The sequence below is a fragment of the Meriones unguiculatus genome, chromosome 17 (assembly GCF_030254825.1).
Source record: "Meriones unguiculatus strain TT.TT164.6M chromosome 17, Bangor_MerUng_6.1, whole genome shotgun sequence".
NCBI lineage: Eukaryota > Metazoa > Chordata > Mammalia > Rodentia > Muridae > Meriones > Meriones unguiculatus.
Genome location: NC_083364.1, coordinates 9,883,946 through 9,901,238, shown reverse-complemented (window position 1 = coordinate 9,901,238; position 17,293 = coordinate 9,883,946). Strand labels below are relative to the sequence as shown.

Genomic DNA, 17,293 nt, shown 5'->3' with positions numbered 1-17,293 from the left:
ATGGCAAGAAAAACATTCACAGTGCAACTCATGGTTTCTATAATGAGAAAATTCTGAAGAAGAATTTCCACCCAAGCAAATTTCTATTTCTACTTCTTGACATACTTACCACAATTTGGTCTTCAGAAGCAGTGGAGACACTACTGTCATCAAAATAGTACCATTTTCCATCATCTTTATTTTTTGCAAAAGCAGTATCTAATAAAAAAATATAATTACTTCTATAACTGGAATATCTATGGCTTTTGGGATAATCCTCAAAACTCTATAATCACCTACATAAAAAATATCTATCAAATGACAATTATAGGCCTAGTATACAATCACTTTATTTGATAAAGGCTTTAGAATAATTTCCAGCAATTTAAATACCTAAGAAATACCTTTTTTCTAAGTTGAAACTTGTGATGTTTTATAGAGGAAAATAAATAATAGTTATTTTTTTTAACTCATAGAAAAAAATACTAATGACAATCAGTTACAAATAAAATTTATATAGTGATTATGTGACCAGGCAACAGTTTACAGCATCGTACGCACATTAAGGTATTATTATTCACATTATTATCATTCTTCTTCGTATTATTATCATCACTATTGTTCCCCAGGTAGAAAGAGAAAACGAAGGCTTTCAAAAGGATAATTTGTTCAAGGCAGTGTAGCTGTTAGGCAGCAGAGCTAGGACTTAAATCCAGGACTGTTTCTTAGTCCTACATCTAGAATTTCTACTATTACTTATTTAAATTTCTTATGACATTTTCCTTTCTGAGAACTCTACTTAGCAACCTGTGGTTTTTAGACACTTGAATTTTTTTTCTGTCTTTAACATAAAACAGAACAAGGGAAAGATAAAAAGAGCGGCTTCTTTATGCCATGTTCTGCATAACTATTCACTCAAAACCCTTATGTGCTAGCATAACACTTTCCAACAATAGTTACAACTGAGAATTATCAACGTGGATGAGGAGCTGAGAGACAGTGTGGGCTCGGTAGTTTCCTCTGTGTACCCCTCAGCCATTCTTCCAAGCACTAGGACACAGCACTGCCAGCTGGGTGTGTCTTTTGTCTGTTCTTTCGAGCGCCCACCACGCAGCAGTACCATGCCTTTTGTTTGTATTCTTTCTTAAATCTGCAGGAGCTCAGCTGAGTGAACCTACTGCATATGGCTGAGTCTGCCAATCTGAACTCCAAGAACTGCAGACTAAACAGAAGCACGCACAGAAGAAACCTATTCTATGAGATAGAATAAATAAATGAATTGCTAAAAATTCTTTGAAGGCATTAGCAAGATAGATTTTTAGAGAGGATGACTAAAAAGTAATAGTGAGACAAGAATAATAAAACCAACAAAAATACAGCCTAAGAGTGACTATTAAGAGCCAGTCTCGAGTGAGCCAGGACTCGGGTGAAGTAGATATACTTTTAGAAAAATGTCCAAATATACGCAACAAGAAAAAGCAAACTGATAGTCTATAATGTCATAAATGCAAAAGTTTATGGGGTAAGCCCTAGTGTGACAGATGGAGTCTAGTAGGGCTTGTTGGGATAGTTACTTCCCATACTGTCCTGGTGATATCATAAAGAAAACAAAATCAATATAGCTTATTTTAGGACCACAGATTTGATTTCAAAGTGAAACAATATAAAAAAAAAGACTATTCTACTTATGAATGTAACTGTTAACAATTCTGATCAGTGAATCAGATCAAGCGTGCATCAAAACTGACGAGGACTGACAATCTCCCCAGTGAACCAGAACTACAGTACGGCACACTCAGCTATAACCAGAAGCCTCACTTCTGTGTAGCTCAAAGGAGTCCTCTAATAACAGACTATAGGTAATGACCTTCTTCAGTCTTAGGGTAGTAGTAAAAGTTAAGTGGAATCTGAAGTGGAAAAATAAATGCCATAGATGTAAATCATAAGGAGCAATAGATTAAACAGACATGAAATAACACAAGTAAGTTGAAAGTCAAGACAGAGTTATTGAGATCAACAGTTAGTATCTATGGCTTAAGATAACAAATATGCATGGTTAAGAGAACATAGATCAGACACATTTGAAGGAAAAAGCATGAAAAATGGGGATGGAAAGCACCTTAAACAGACAACATCCTTCTGTATGGGCCTTAACTAACTCCTCTGTAGGACTAGTTTTTGAAATAAAAGTTATACAGCTGATTTATTCATTTATAAATACTGAATAACGGCATATACAAGATACGTCTGACATTTTATTTAATTTAAAGTTTATTAACTATCTTACAGAAGAAGTTTACAGATCAGAAAAGGTTAAAGTTAAGCTGTCAACTTACAATGTCCTCCTCCCATCCCTCCATAGTGGTTGGAAACAGCAATCAGATTATAGCGGCAAGGGCCTGCATTTGGATTAATTAGGAACTCTGACATATCCAAATCACTGTTAAAGAGGAAATCAAGTAAGTCATATTTTCCTTCAAAGTGATGAAATATTTTTCTTTTAAAGCAATACAGTTTAGTGCTGTCTGCTAATATTGACTCTCTTGTATGCATGCACATGCATTAACACAACACACACCCCCCTCACAGAAGAAATTACCTAGAGATAACGTACCAAGAAAACCATACAACTACTCCTGAGATGTGAGTGTTTTGAAAAATCCCTATTTAGGAGTTAATGATATGTGATTTTGATTACTGTTTTCGTGCTACCACATTTAACTTTCAGTGTTCTGGAGGAAAAAATTAAGATGAAAAGTGAAAACCAACTTCCTTATGAACATTCATAAATTAAAAATTTGGAGAACCTGCTACCACTTTCCTAAGCCAGTATACTCTTAACTGCATCCAGGACAGTACTCCATACTTCTACCCTTTGCTACAGAGGAAGACCATTTCTAGTCACAACTGGTCACAGAGACCAGCAGACCAATGGTGGAGTACTTGTTTCCAATTAATACATTTACAAACACAATCCTGCACTTAAATCTCAGGAACAACATGGAAGGAGGGGAGTAAAGCCTGTTGAGGTTAGAGAACCAGGTCATTTACTGCAAGACTGTGTTCTGTAACAACAGACTACGGGAGACGGCTCAGCATTGAAGAGCACTGGCTGCTCTTCCAGAGGGTCCAGGGTCAATTCCCAGTACCCATATGGCAGCTCTGGCCCCTGCAGTCACTGCACACATGTGGTGCACAGACTTACATGGAGGCAAAACTTCTATAAAATAATAATAAAAAAAAACCCAAAACAAAAAACAAACAAATATTAAGAAAAAAATGAGGCAATGAATGAAGAGCACATGCAGGAGAGGGATGACCTGGAAGGAATTGGGGGGAGTCTTAAATATTCTCAAATACACATTGTATAAAATTTTCAAAGAAATAAAATATTAAATAATAAAATTCCAGCTGCTGGTGGTGGCAAAAGCCTTTAATCCCAGCACTCGGGAGGCAGAGTCAGGTGATCTGAGTTTGAGGTGAGTTGGATCTACAAAGTAAGTTCCAGGACAGCCAGGGCTACAGAGAAACCCTGTCTCCAAAACAAAACAAAAACAAACAAACAAACATGTATTTATTCCATGCTTTCCTGGTTTAAATGACTTATATACTAGAAATGGGTAGCATCTTTTGAATGCAACAGACTGCTCACAATCTGAAACAAAATCACCTTAATTCTGAACATCATTCTTAAGACTGCATCATTAAAAAGGATGGTTCTCAACTTTAATACTGCTATTGAACCTGGCTTTCCAATATTTAACTGTTAAAATGGTACCATTGTTAAAATGGTATACTCTTGAAACTTTATAGCTCAATATTTTAAGAGAAAAATGCCTTGTGTGATTTTAGACACAGGATAGCCTTGAACACGATCATGATCCTACTGCTTCATGGACTAGGATCAGAGGGACACGCTAACATGCTCAGCTCTGGCCCTTTATGCTTGATCATTGCACCATATTTTCAATCTATAAATGTCAGTTAAATGAGTCCAATAAATATTTTCAATTTCATATTATCCATATGCCTCCAAGTGCCTTTGTAAATGTACTATCTCAAGTAAAATTTGGCCCACAGTATGAAAGAGTACTGGTGTGTTCTCTTATCCTGTTTGCTGTGTAACACTGTGTGAAGTCATTTCTGTGGAGTAATCAATGAATGAAAAGGCAATGCTTACTTTTGACTTTCTTGCCAAAAAAGCAAAACCAACCAACCAACCAACCAACTAACCAACCACCCCATAAAGATGTTGCCCTCAGACTTTTTAAAAACATTATTATTTCTCATCTCTGAACATATATGATGTCATACCATGTAGTAAGGAAATATCAAGGACAGAGCTGAAATTCTACTCTAAGCATTCCCTGATACTTTCCTATTATTTTAGTTATTATTTTCTAGAAAAGGATGTTTAGGAGTGACTGATGGATAATGATAAAATCATTATTAGAAAAATATAGAACCACTAAGCCCACAAAGTGTTTTAAAATTATAAACGGCACCATTACCCAAGGTAATACAATACAGATTGAGTTACACTGTGTCTTCAAAAATAAGAAAAGTATATTTTTTCTTTGCTCCATGGAAAATCTCTAAGAAAAAAAAAATTGTGAAATATTAATTCTAACAAATTATTAGAACTCAAAACTTCAAGGTTAAATTGGCCTAATTACACCTGATGCTTACTAAATTAAAATAAGAAAATCATCACATTAAGTCTGAAAAAAGGCAGCCTGTTGCTTACTGAATGGTTTAAACTTACTTGATTGGAAAATCAACTAAAGTGTCTAACTTGTCTCTCATGTACCGACTATAAGAAAACCGCTTGAGATGGACCACAAGCACTGGAGGCAGGGACCATAAATCTAACTTCTTTGTGGCTTGCTGATGCTCTTTACAATTTGGACAATACCTGTAAAGAAGACAATTACAAAGCTTGACAGAGGCACATATATGATTTGCATTAACAAAAACTACAAATCAAAAATCACTGTCTTGGAAGGTCTACATTTTATCAGAATAATTATTGTGCACTTAAGTGAACATAAAAGTAATTCCTCATTATTTTAATCTACATTTTCAAATAAGATTATTATAAATTATAAATATATAAACACTATAAATACAGAAATAAACATTCAAAGAAATGATGAAAGTGGTATATTAGGGAAAAGAAAGTATAGATAGTCATGAGAATAACGGTTAGTGCTATAAAGCTTTATATAAAAAAGATGTGAGCACCCCTTTTTAGACTAGAGCTTACATAAAAACCTTATTGAAATGTCAAGGAAATTAGTTAATATCCTGCCACCAGGACCATTAGAAAGCCTTAAAACCAAGAAGTAGTCACAGTCACTTAACATCTCTTACCAGGGATCTTCAGCACCTAGTTTCTCTTTTGTTGTAAAAAGCTCAATGCAGTCTTTTAATTTCACAAAGGGCTTCTTTGGAGGTTTATATTCCACACTTTCATGTTTTTCAAATTCCTAAAGAGAAGTATTTCGTGAATTAGGAGAACACTAACTCTTAGTGACACATCTTGCAAGGGACAGCGAGCCTTCGGAAGCATCAAACAGCTCATTTCAGCTGACCAGTATATAGAACAATTTTTGGATGACCCTCTGGCTGCATAACATGCTCAAACCAACTCTCAACTTAAGGAGTAAAAAGGTTCACTGTGTTTTCCTTGTAAAATCAACGTATTGTACAAGCGAGGGTAGAAGAATGTAATCAAGTCTCACAGTCACATAAAGAAAGGAAAAGGTCAAGAGGCAGTGAGTGGGGCTCACCTCAGCAGCATTCTCATCAAAATATCTCTTTTTCAAGTCAGGATCCCAGTCCAAAGCGAGAAAAGATCTTTCTAAGGTGGAAAAAAAAATTTTTTTTTTCATTAAAAATGTCATCAGCTTTAGTGTTAAATGTATCTTAACACAAACAAATATAGCAGAGAAGAAAAACTGCAGTGTTTTCTACTTGCAGTAGATGACCAGGGCAAACCAGGAAGCTGTTTTCAAGGCAAGAAATCATCTGAGAGCTAAAAGTAACACAAAGCTTAAGCATACAAAAGCCAACCCCATCTTAGTAAAAATGTAACTACATGAAGACATCATTGCCTTCTGATTAGTACTTATAGATATGTATCTTTGTTTCATGACAGGTCTAAATTTCATGGTCTTCACCTAAAAGACAATTTACTCCGATCAGCATTGAAGCTATTTCTCACTGACACTCACCATCTAGCCGGAGCTGTCTATCATCAAATCTTATATGCCTGGTGTCGTCTTTGATGTAGTTGATGTCAGTGTTGCCTAAATTGTTGAACTGGAATGTAAACAATCGCTTTTTGTGTCCCGTAAGTTGACCTTTGCAAGTTTCTTCAGTACACAATCCATTTTCAGAATCATTATCTCCTCCAACGGAATCTTCAGACTGACTATTTTCATTCTCTGAGGGAAGTTCTTGATCCTGGCTGGACTCATCATCCGGTTCATCTGTTTCCATTTCACCTTAGTATTTAAAAAGAGATCTTTAAATGAATCGTGTATGACTCTTTGTAATTATCATATTGCCTTTCCCATATGTACTTATGTGTTTTAGGTTACTAATCCATACTGTAACCTTTCCTGTGGTGCAATACTGTCCGGATTAGAGGTGTTTAGAACATGGTAAGAAAGTCTTACTTGGTGAGCCTTCTTCATGTATGCCGTTTGGACCATTCCCATTAATATTCTGGTCCTCACAGCAGCGCAGGGGTCCATCAGTTTCCTCAGTTTCAGTAGACATCTTGACATACCGACTGCAATAACGTCAGGTAACAAACTTGTAAAATCAACTTTCCATTTTACTTTAGAAAACCAACCACTTTAATTCAAACTCAAGACCTCACACTCCAAGTAAAGCTGAATAATAACTTATATTTGCATTGTTTTTAATATTAAAAAGGTGATTATTTACTTCTAGGGTTTTGTTTTTTGTTGTTTTTGAGAAAGGTGTCACTGTATATCTGCAGCTGGCTTGGGAGTCTTTATGTGGACCAAGATAGCATTGAACTCACAGTTCTCTTGGCTCTGCCTTCTCAGTACTGGGAATAAAGGCATGTGCCTCCTCACCTGGCTGCATGCTCTTTTTAATTTAATTAATTTTTGTTCATCTGTGTGTGTGTATGTGCATGCACACTGTGTGTGGAGCTAGAGTTTGAGGACAGCTTGCAGCAGCTGGTTCTCGCCTTCCACCACACGGCCTCAGGGACTGGATTCAGGCTGCTGGCCTGGGCGCAGTGTCCTTACCTTATCTACCAGTCTTCTCTTCAGCCCAGGTTTTCCAAACGGGTTATGTGTTAGAAGTGCAGCACAGAGGAGCATTTCTCAACTTAAAACATGAACTTGAGAAACAGCCCTCCTTCAGATGCTGTGCACTGTGGCAGGAAGGGACACTTACACTTGTATACCGTTGTCTTTACACATGGGTCATGAAATTACAACAATTTCATGAACTGGAAATACAAAATGTCAGCTAGAAAGGGTCAGAGAAAGGTGTCTAATGGCACTTGCCATTAACTTATTCACATGAAGGCTTGTGATAAAAAGTGTGTGGGGGCACTATCTTACCATCTGTCATGAAAGTTTATCCTTTTAAATGAAATGACTGCTCTGAGTTCTTGATAGCTGCATGCATATGCAAGGACCATTTGGCATTTACTATGATTTCTAGTTTGTTAACATGTATTAGTTAATTTCAGATAAAACTTCCTTCCAACTATAAGCTTTTGGTGTTAAACAGCTAAGAATTGATATTTCTGCACTGAAATAACCTCAGTAATATATTTTATGTGAGCAATTAAATGGATGAGATTGTAATTTTATTTTACTTTGTTGTTTATTTTGGTGGTTTTAAGGCACTCTACTCTCCGTAGCCCAGGCAATTCTTGATTGTCCTATCTCCAAGTCAAAAGCGGTGGGATCAGTGGTGTGTATTGCAAGCCTAGTTCATGTGGGTCACACCCAGGACTATGACTACAGGTGTGTATCCCCACCACGCCTGGTTGTAATCCGATCCCTATCTGGTTTGCCATCTGTCTAAACAAAGCTGAAGAGAAACTTGCTTAAAATTCTGGTAGTACCTTGCACAATGACTTTCTTTAGCTATTTTATGTTTTATTTTGCATAATGAAACTTTTTCTGCACTTACCACATTCTCAAGAGTAGGAGATTATAGAGCTTATCTTCAGTATTGTTTCGTGGTACAGCCATAAGGAAAGGCTGGCCAAACAGTGAAGAGCCAGTATGATGAGTATAACTTGAGTGTCTGAATTTTTCTCGTAGGCAAACAGGAATAACCACATGTTCTGTGTCTTCTGTCCTGTTGATGTTAATCTCAAACCTACAGAGGTAGAAAGGAACATAAGCCCTAAGTGTTACGTCAGCAATTTGGACCTCCCCCACAGCAGACCATATGTGAACGCAGACCATATGTGAACGTCACACCTATTGTTATGTCAGCTCTTTTGATGCCCCCGACAGCAGACTGTATGTGGATGTCACACCTAGTTTTACGTCAGCTCTTTAGACACCCCCCAACAACAGACTGTACATGGATGTAACACTCACACGTAAATGTCATCCCGCTCCATAATGCTGCTGAGGTTCTCATCCACGGCAAAGATCCTGTGAAATCTATGATTGTATATGTCAGTGACTATCATCTAGAAGGAAATAAATGCCTATTAAGCTGGTTTTACAATACTGAGAAACTAAAGACCAATTTACATACTTCAACATCAAAAACACCTCACCTTATCTGCAGGCACTCCCGACAAAGCAGACAACGCTGTACAAAGATCTAGTATATTTCCAATTTTGGGCACAATAACTTTGTACTAAAAAACAAACAAAAATTCGTAGTGAATTGATTACATTGGGAAAACAATGACTAGTTGGGCCTGGGCTTGTGTTTGTTCCACAGCCAAGTGGCTCAGAGCGTTTGCTCCTCTGCTCTTGGAAGCACCTGGGTGATCATGTCCACCATGACGGCTTCTGCTGGCTGCACTCTCCCTTGGTTCGCTGATTCACAGACCTATACCTGCAGCCAACTTCCTGGACCTGTCATCACAAGTGGTTTCACTTCTGGGGTCTTTAACCCTAACAGGTTACTTCTTGCCTAGTCTTGGTTTGTGCAGAGATTTCTAGTCAGTGGGTTGTCTTCTCTCCTCTGTCTTGATGTTCTTTCACCGAATCCCTACATTCTTATTACGTCAACCACCCTGCTAAATAAAAAACCTTTAGTGTCTTTAACTCTCAGTTCTATTTAGGCTGAAATGTGGTAGTCTGAATAATGGCAGCCCCACGGGCACTCTCTGGAGGGACTGGGAGACATGGCCTCGTTGGAGGAAGGGAGTCACTGGGGGTGGGCTGGGAGGTGTCAAAAGCCCAAGCAGGCCCAGCGGCTCTGTGGTCCTGCTGCCTGTGTATCCAGCCATACAACTCTCAGGTACTTCTCCAGCACCACGTGTCAGCCTGCAGGATACATGTTCTCCACCATGATAACAATCAACTAAACCTCTGAAACTGTATGCCAGCCTCAACTAAACTCATTTCCTTTAACTGAGTTGCCACGGTCATGGCGTGTCGTCACAGCAATAGAACAATGACTAAGAAAGTCATGCACCTTCCTCATCACTGTTTGAGAAATTTCCCCAGCTTCAGCACCGGATGCTACAAACAACAGTCTAATGGGGCAGACTCTTCCCCACTGCCCAGGAACAACTCTGCGTCACTTGTTTGTTCAGTCTACAGAAACCATCTGAATCCTCCCCATTATTTCTCCATCTTCTCACTTCACTGAGAAAACTGAAGCTGCTTTGAGCATGTATGAGTATTTGCTTAGCTATGTCTGTCTACCATGCATGTTCTTGGTACCTATGTTTGAATGCAGAGGTTGTTTGTTCCTGTGTCTGAAGGCTAAGGGAAGACATGTCTTTCTGCCCATGCACACCTGATTCCAGCACTCGGGTCTGAATTCTTATCTTCTGCCTTCTTTGACACCCAAACCCAGCTATTATCCCTTCTCCATTTACCTTAACTTGGTGTAAGGGCTGAAATATACACATCTTTAAAGAGACACTAAATCACCCTCCAAGTCCCAAACCAAAATAGTTCTTTACTCTTTCCCCGTAAGAATTCCCCTTATCTCCAGAGCTTACTGCTCAATTTAGAACTCAAGCGGTTTCTTTTCAGTCTACATACATAAACTTAATGAATGTTGAGTATCTCCATATAGATTTTTCTCATGTATCACATGTTTGCCTCAGGCCTTTCATCACTTTTAGGGAAGGAGCTGTTAGTTTTAAGAATATCACTTTTGAGCCTGGACGGTAAGATAATTTTGTTCACAGGACACCTTTCATATAGACTTCACTTCTATTCTGTACTTATAAATCTGAGATATTCGGACAGAACCCTGACCTCAGAATTTATAGAAAATAATGGAGAGTCAGAACCAAATCTGCTTTGTTTAGGGAAAAAGCACTGAGCGAGTAATACAAATCTGGATGCCCTTTCGCATGAATACCTACAAGCCACAGCACCGGAAATACAAGCTCCCTGCCTTCAAAGATCCAGGTAGTTGAGAAAGGAAGATGAAGGTCAAAACACAATCTGTTAAGAACTGCAACAGAGCTCAGAGGAACAGAAGGGAGTCGAATATGAAAGGAATTTTGATTTAAAAACAGAAAAATGTAGCATTTTCCTCACAAAACATTAAGAAATCCATTGACAGCACTAGGCAATGGAATCAGGCCAACAACTGACACTACAGAGATTTTGCATAGACTAATAAGCAAAACACAATACTTTAAAACATTAAGGACTATAGCATTATTTATGCAAGTATTTTTATTACTAAAAGTATTTATGAACAGTGCATGTGTGCAGGCCACACCATGAGTGTGGCAGTCAGGGGGCAGCCTGTGGCGGCGGGTTCTTTCCTGCTACCACGTGAGTCCTCGGGACTGAATGCAGCCGGTCAGGTTTGGCAGCAACTGCCCTTACCTCGCTGAGTCATCCTGCTGGCTATGAACTACAGTTTTAATTGTCACTAAAGTCGTTGAAATGCCTGAGATCACTGCTATTTAAATGCATGATCACATCATGAATTACAAAATACAATAGTAGCTTTACTTCTAAAGTGACCAGGAAAATAACTACAACATAAACATTTTCAGTAGATGGATTCTGGACAGCTCAGTGGTTAAGGATCTGCTCTTCGACAGGGGCCAGGTTCCACTCCCAATACCCACACGGAGGCTCCCAACCACCTCTAACTCCAAGCCCAGAGGATCCAGGGTTCTTCTCTTCTGGCCTCCACAGGTACACAGTGGTACACAGACATAAATACAGGCAAAATACCCATACATATAAAATAATACACTTAAAAAAATTTGATAGAAAAAATATAGATAGTAATACTGTTAATAACCTTTGTCAGCCAATACTCATTCTAAATTGTAAAACAAACAACTCGGTTGTCTTTGATGTGACGAAGGAATTTGAGAAATTTATTTTTCTATGACATCCTTCAACTTTACATACTTCTAAACAGGTGTATCTTCCAGATATTGTGTAATGAAATTTATTACACAATAAACTTTATTATTGATTTGTGTTGGAGAAACCAACAAATTTTAAAATAGTCCTATCAATAAGTAAAGGTAACGAAAACAAAGGAAGAAGTAATTACTTACTTGTATAGGTTTAGTAAGTGGATCCATTCTAACTAAATAAACTTCCAAGCTACGTTCTTTTTTCATAGGTAATGGAAGTGTCAAGTAGCAGAAAGGATCAAAGGTTACTGAGATCTTAGCACACTCAGGACACACTAAAGTAGATTTGAAAAGGCCATGAAATATATCTACTATGATAGAATCATTTCTTTTTAAATGGTTTTCCCAGGCTTCTTCAGCAACCACCTACAAGGAAAATAAACAAGTTACTAAGAGGTATTACAAAATTGTAACAATGAAGACAATAACAGCATGAAATTCACTTGTTTACCTTATCCGGCCTCCCATCAGCATCTTTTAACTGTATATATGGTTTTTTCCTAATTCTATTCAAATCTTCGTGTAATCCATCTAATAGGAAAGCTAGTAGTTCCTGGCAGTCTTGCTGTTGATATCCAGAGAATTGAGGTGCAAAACGTCCTACTTGTGTCTGAAAGACAAGCAAAATCACAAAACCAGTTAGAGCCAGGGTTCCTTAAAAAGCACATACTTATCATTTTCAATGAATCCACACCTGAGAATTTACCTATGTGTTAAAAATTACTTAAAAGCCTTAAGTCAAATTGTGATACATTTTAAGTCATTTGAAGACATGATCCCGTAAAAACCTGTTACTTGACATATACGCTCCCCTCTGGGACAGAAGGCTGTACTGTTTCTTTGTTTTGGCATCACTTTGTAGGTTTTTTTTGGTTTGTTTGTTTGTTTTGTTTTGTTTTGTTTTAGTGTTATTTTCTTTATACTTTAGTGCTTTCATGGTAGGCTATTTAGCGTCTCAAATGGTTCCCAAGCAGATGCTAAGATGCTGCCTACAGTTCATAAACACATGGGTAGTCATGTACTTTACGGGAAAAATACAATTAGATAAAAATTTTTAAGAAATTAGTTACAGGGTTGGCAGTGAAATCAGTATTAATATGTCAACCATATAAAATAACGCACATATAAAACAGAATGCAGGGACTAGTTAATGAAAATGTGACCAAAGCCTTGTGGAGTCAAACCCTGCATTTTCCCTAGAATGCGGTTTTGTATGCTAATTTAATTTGCAATAACTTTATGGAAAATGACTTTTGTAAAGAATCAAAACTGAATTTATACAGACAGGAATAAACACCACTCTGCTGTATGTATGCACATGTCTGTATGTAGTATGTGTGCATGTGTGTGTATGTATGTATGTATGTATGTATGTATGTATGCATGCATGCATGTAGTCTGTTTGTTCTGTTATTTCCAGTAAGGGTATATAAGTCTTATCTGGAACAAAACAGAGCACATGTACTCTCTAAAAACAGAGCTGGTCACACTGACCAGCCTGTGGTCCCAGAGCGAAGGGGCTGACACAGGGAATGCAGGAGCCCAGAAATTTGAGATTAGCACAGGCAATACTACAAGAATCCACTGCAACATCAAATAAAATGAAGAAAAATACATATACAAACATAAAACATTTTGTATTAATCACTGTTTGGTCTGAGACTGACTAGTTATTAACCTGAATTTCACTGCTCATCTAAGGAATTTAGGCATTATTTAGCTATACAGAACTTTCAATAAAGTACTACTAGTACTTTTTGTACTTAAGGTACTTAGTATTAAGAATGTTTAAATATGACTCTAAAGAAATACAATCTGAACCATAGGATGAATGAAAAAGGTGCATATGTACAGAAAATTAAAAGGACAAAAATGTAGCAAAATGAAACTGTGTTGAGCGTTGGTTTGGACAAGTCCGCCCAAGGGTTAGAAGGTAAAAGAACATGTGCAGGAACAGCATGTTTTGTTTGGTTTTTTCCCCAGTTACTTCTTACTTCTTTATTTGAATTTGTTATTACATGTTTATTTGTGTTTGCAGACACACATGGGTGTCAAATGACTCACCTATTTTTTAATCGCGTATCTGAAATCTGAAGTCGTATTTTACATGGGTGCTTTGCCTGCACTGTCTTTGCGCACTTGCACGCAGTGTGCTTGTCACTGGAACTAGAGAAGGCAGGCGAGCGGCTCTCACGCGGTGCTGCCAGCTACACCCTGGTCCCTGGAGCACTGGCCAGGGTTCTCAACTGCACAGTCATCTTTTCAGCCCTGACTCTTTTTTTCAGCACTAGTAGATGAATAACAAGTTATTTTCTAGCAGATGTTCTAAGAATGCCACTTACCTGTAAAGACTATGGCTTATAATAACTTCTCACTAAGTGTAAGAGCTAAGTAAATACTTCATACATACAAATATCCAAGTATAAGAAATACACTGATATTACAGTTAATGACTATTTGATGGTTGTTTTGCAAATTAGTTTCATTCCAATTTTTTTCTTTTAGTCTACAATGACCACTAGGATAAACTAGATTACTCAGACCTAGTGGCATGTCCAATGAAACTCTTCACCACACTTCCAAGTATTCAGATAAGGTTTCCAGAGACATTCTAGACCATTAAACGATATTGGTGTCTTTCTGTTTTGTACCCTTTATTAGCCCTACCATCTTCAATTATGTGTACATATTTGTCTATTTGCTCAAGAGTACAAATGCCCGTGGAGTTCAGAAGGGGGCATCAGATCCACCCCCGCTTGAGCTAAGAGGCATATCTGACTCAACTAATGCTGGCGCTGGGAACCTGGGTGCTGGAAACCAAACTCCAACCCTGTAAGCCATACCTCTCCAGCCTATTTATAGACATTAAGAACACAAAAACCCCAAGTTTACCACACTAACCTTAAATGCTCTTGGAGTGACATAGCTAAACTTTCCAGACCACATCTGCTTGATCAGCTCAGCATATGATTTAGCTATTTCACCTCTCATTCCTAGGGGATTGTCAAAATTCAGTTCTTCTTGGTACTTATCATTGAGGAAATATTCAGTAAGTGGAGGTGTGTTGCTCAAACACTGCAAGGAACAAAATATATTTTAAAGTCAAAGAAAGCATATACATACTTAAGCGTTAAAATGAAGAGTGAAGCAAGTCAATTTACTTTAACATAAATAGAAAATATAAATGGTCTCTTGTACTAAGTCATGTCAAACGCTCACATTCATTTCCCAAACTTTCATCAGTTACTAATGATAACTAGATATTAATATTTGTTACTGCAAAATCTGCACTGTTTTAACCACAGCAAACTCTGTTAACTAGAAGAGAAGCTCAATGTTTTCTTTACTTCTTTTACTTGACTGGTAGAAGTTACAGACTGTCTAGTAATTCCAGGTACCTGCAATTAGCCTGAGTAGGTAAAAACTGAGATAATATGCAAGCAAAGCAAAACAAAAACAACAAAACAAAACAAAAAACAACTTAAACAAGGTACAGATGGTTGTGATATCCATAGACTTAAATCAACTGCAGAGAGCAAAATATTTTGGAAAAAATTACATGTGCATTGAACTACAACTTTTTGGCCATTATTCTTTAGCCAGTGCAATATAAAGGTAGTATTATAAGTGATGTAGAGATGATTTAAAATGTACAGAACGGGACACACAGATTATGTAATAATCATAAACCACTCATATAAAACTCTTGTGCACCTGTGGATGGCATGAAAACGACTGTACTCGTTGTTTCTGCAGCCAGGGCCTTATTGTAAAGGCCCTGTTTGTAAACCTGTCCCTTGGCTAGTAGTGCTGGTAGAAAGGGTAGTAATGACCAGGAGAGCCTTCTGAAAACAAACTGAAGGCAAACTCTTTTTTTTTTTTTTTTCAATGCAGTTTATTCAGGAACATTGAACAATCCTCGGACCCCGGGGAAAGCCAGCCCACAGCTTAAATAGCCTCTGGGTAGCCAACCCAGGCGTGCCACAGGGGCAATGCAGATAGGTCCACATACATGGAAGCAAGCCAGATCCTCAGCCTTAGCCAAATGTGGAATTGTTAATGACAGAGAGCACTCACCATCGGGAAGGTGGAAGGCGGAAACCAGCTCCATCTTTAAGGCATAGCATTCCGCAGCTCTCTACAGTTCCCCCTTTTTGTTTTAGACACATCAGGCAAGAGTAGAGGTCTGATCTCTGATATTAGAAATAAATTGGGACTTTGTACAGATGTTCATTTAGGTGTCATCCACCCAAAGAGCATCAGACCCGTCCAATACCTTTTTCTCAGAGGCGGGACCTGGGGCATCAACCCGCATGCAATCAGACATGCTCTCCTCTGGGTCCAAAGCGGCTGACCCTGAGTGCAGTGCTTAGCCTCGCATCCTGAGCGTATCATTTTAGCTTTTTAGGGTATCCAACCATGCTTGGGGAGAATGTGAAGGCAAACTCTTGAGTGTGCTCTTTCGAAACTCTTAATTACAATAACAATCCAATTTTCTTTTATGAAAAAAATAAAAAGCCCAACAAAGTTCTCAAATTCTTTTTTATTTTGCATTAATTCTTGATAAAAAATTTTAAAAAATGGTAGAAATACATTTTCCACAATATTTAATATGGGATAACTTTAAATTGATGATGCCACACAATTTGACCTCAGAGAAAAATGCCACATTACTTTATTAACGAATGTTTCGAGTATGCAATGTCTCACACTTGCAATCGTGTAAGTCATATAACGAAACATATCTTTTTATACAAGAATGCATTTGTCAAGTAACAGTGCTATATGAGAAACTAGTTGCTTGTGTGTAAAGTTTTAAAAATTCATTTTGTGGAATCTCAATTAATATTCATGAAAATAAAATTTTTGGAGAGTTGGTGTGCCACTAAGTTGTATCAAGTTAAACAGGCTTTGTAGCTATGAAAGGTTCAGCTTGCTGGGTTCATACAGATAATTTAAATTATGACTGTATTATGTAGTCTGACCAAAACACCAAAATAAACATATTCTTCTCTTTAATTCTTTCAAGTAAATTATATTACTCATTTTTTTTTTTGGCCTCTACTATTTCAACTTACATTTACTGAGTAATCATAATATCCACACAATCTGAAAGCTGCCTAGATTGTTAGTCTAGCCCTAACTGTCAAGACGAAATTGAAAACTTTCTAATATCAGGAACTCAGTGTTTCTCCCCTCCCCATTCTGAGGTCCTCTGAGATTCCTGAGAGTAAGGACTCACTCCGTGATTGTGCTCCACCCCCCACTCTCTTACTACACTTTTGATTTTGAGACAAGATCTACAGTTGTCCAGGCTGGCCTTGAACTCACTATTTTCTTGCCTTGGTCTGTGGAGCAGCCAGTGTGACCGGGCTGAGGCACTAGGCCTCGTTGTCAGATGTCTTTCGGGCTGGACTCTGCAGGCCTTCAGAGTCCTATCCTTTAGATTTTCTTCCCGCACACAAAGCTTTTTATTAAAAGGTATACATAGGTAGCTTATCATGTGCATGGCAACTGAGGGAAAGGATACTTCCCATGGTTTTTCCCAAGCCCTTTTATGTCTCAACAATCTTACGTTCCACCCGAGTTTCATTTTCCACTTCTGTATTACGTTTCACTTTTAATTACAGACCCAGAAACTAGAGGAAGGGCCCAGAAATGAAGAACACACCAAACCCAGATGCTGTTACCCAGCAGTGTCCTCTGATTTGCCAC

The 17,293-nt window shown here is 37.9% G+C and overlaps 1 protein-coding gene across 4 annotated transcripts in view; it reads right to left on the bottom strand.

Moving 5' to 3' along the window:
- Positions 1-17,293, bottom strand: part of Usp15 (ubiquitin specific peptidase 15) — a 97,756-nt gene that overhangs the window by 6,043 nt on the left and 74,420 nt on the right. For all 4 annotated transcript variants that reach the window (XM_060370997.1, XM_060370998.1, XM_060370999.1 and 1 more), the window contains 13 exons: positions 14,480-14,653; positions 12,030-12,188; positions 11,720-11,944; positions 8,774-8,857; positions 8,589-8,683; positions 8,170-8,361; positions 6,663-6,778; positions 6,216-6,488; positions 5,772-5,842; positions 5,353-5,468; positions 4,745-4,894; positions 2,316-2,419; positions 110-198 (listed from right to left, as the gene is read on the bottom strand). In XM_060370997.1, coding sequence (XP_060226980.1) covers positions 110-198; positions 2,316-2,419; positions 4,745-4,894; positions 5,353-5,468; positions 5,772-5,842; positions 6,216-6,488; positions 6,663-6,778; positions 8,170-8,361; positions 8,589-8,683; positions 8,774-8,857; positions 11,720-11,944; positions 12,030-12,188; positions 14,480-14,653 — 1,848 coding nt within the window. The remainder of the gene's footprint in view (positions 1-109; positions 199-2,315; positions 2,420-4,744; positions 4,895-5,352; positions 5,469-5,771; positions 5,843-6,215; positions 6,489-6,662; positions 6,779-8,169; positions 8,362-8,588; positions 8,684-8,773; positions 8,858-11,719; positions 11,945-12,029; positions 12,189-14,479; positions 14,654-17,293) is intronic.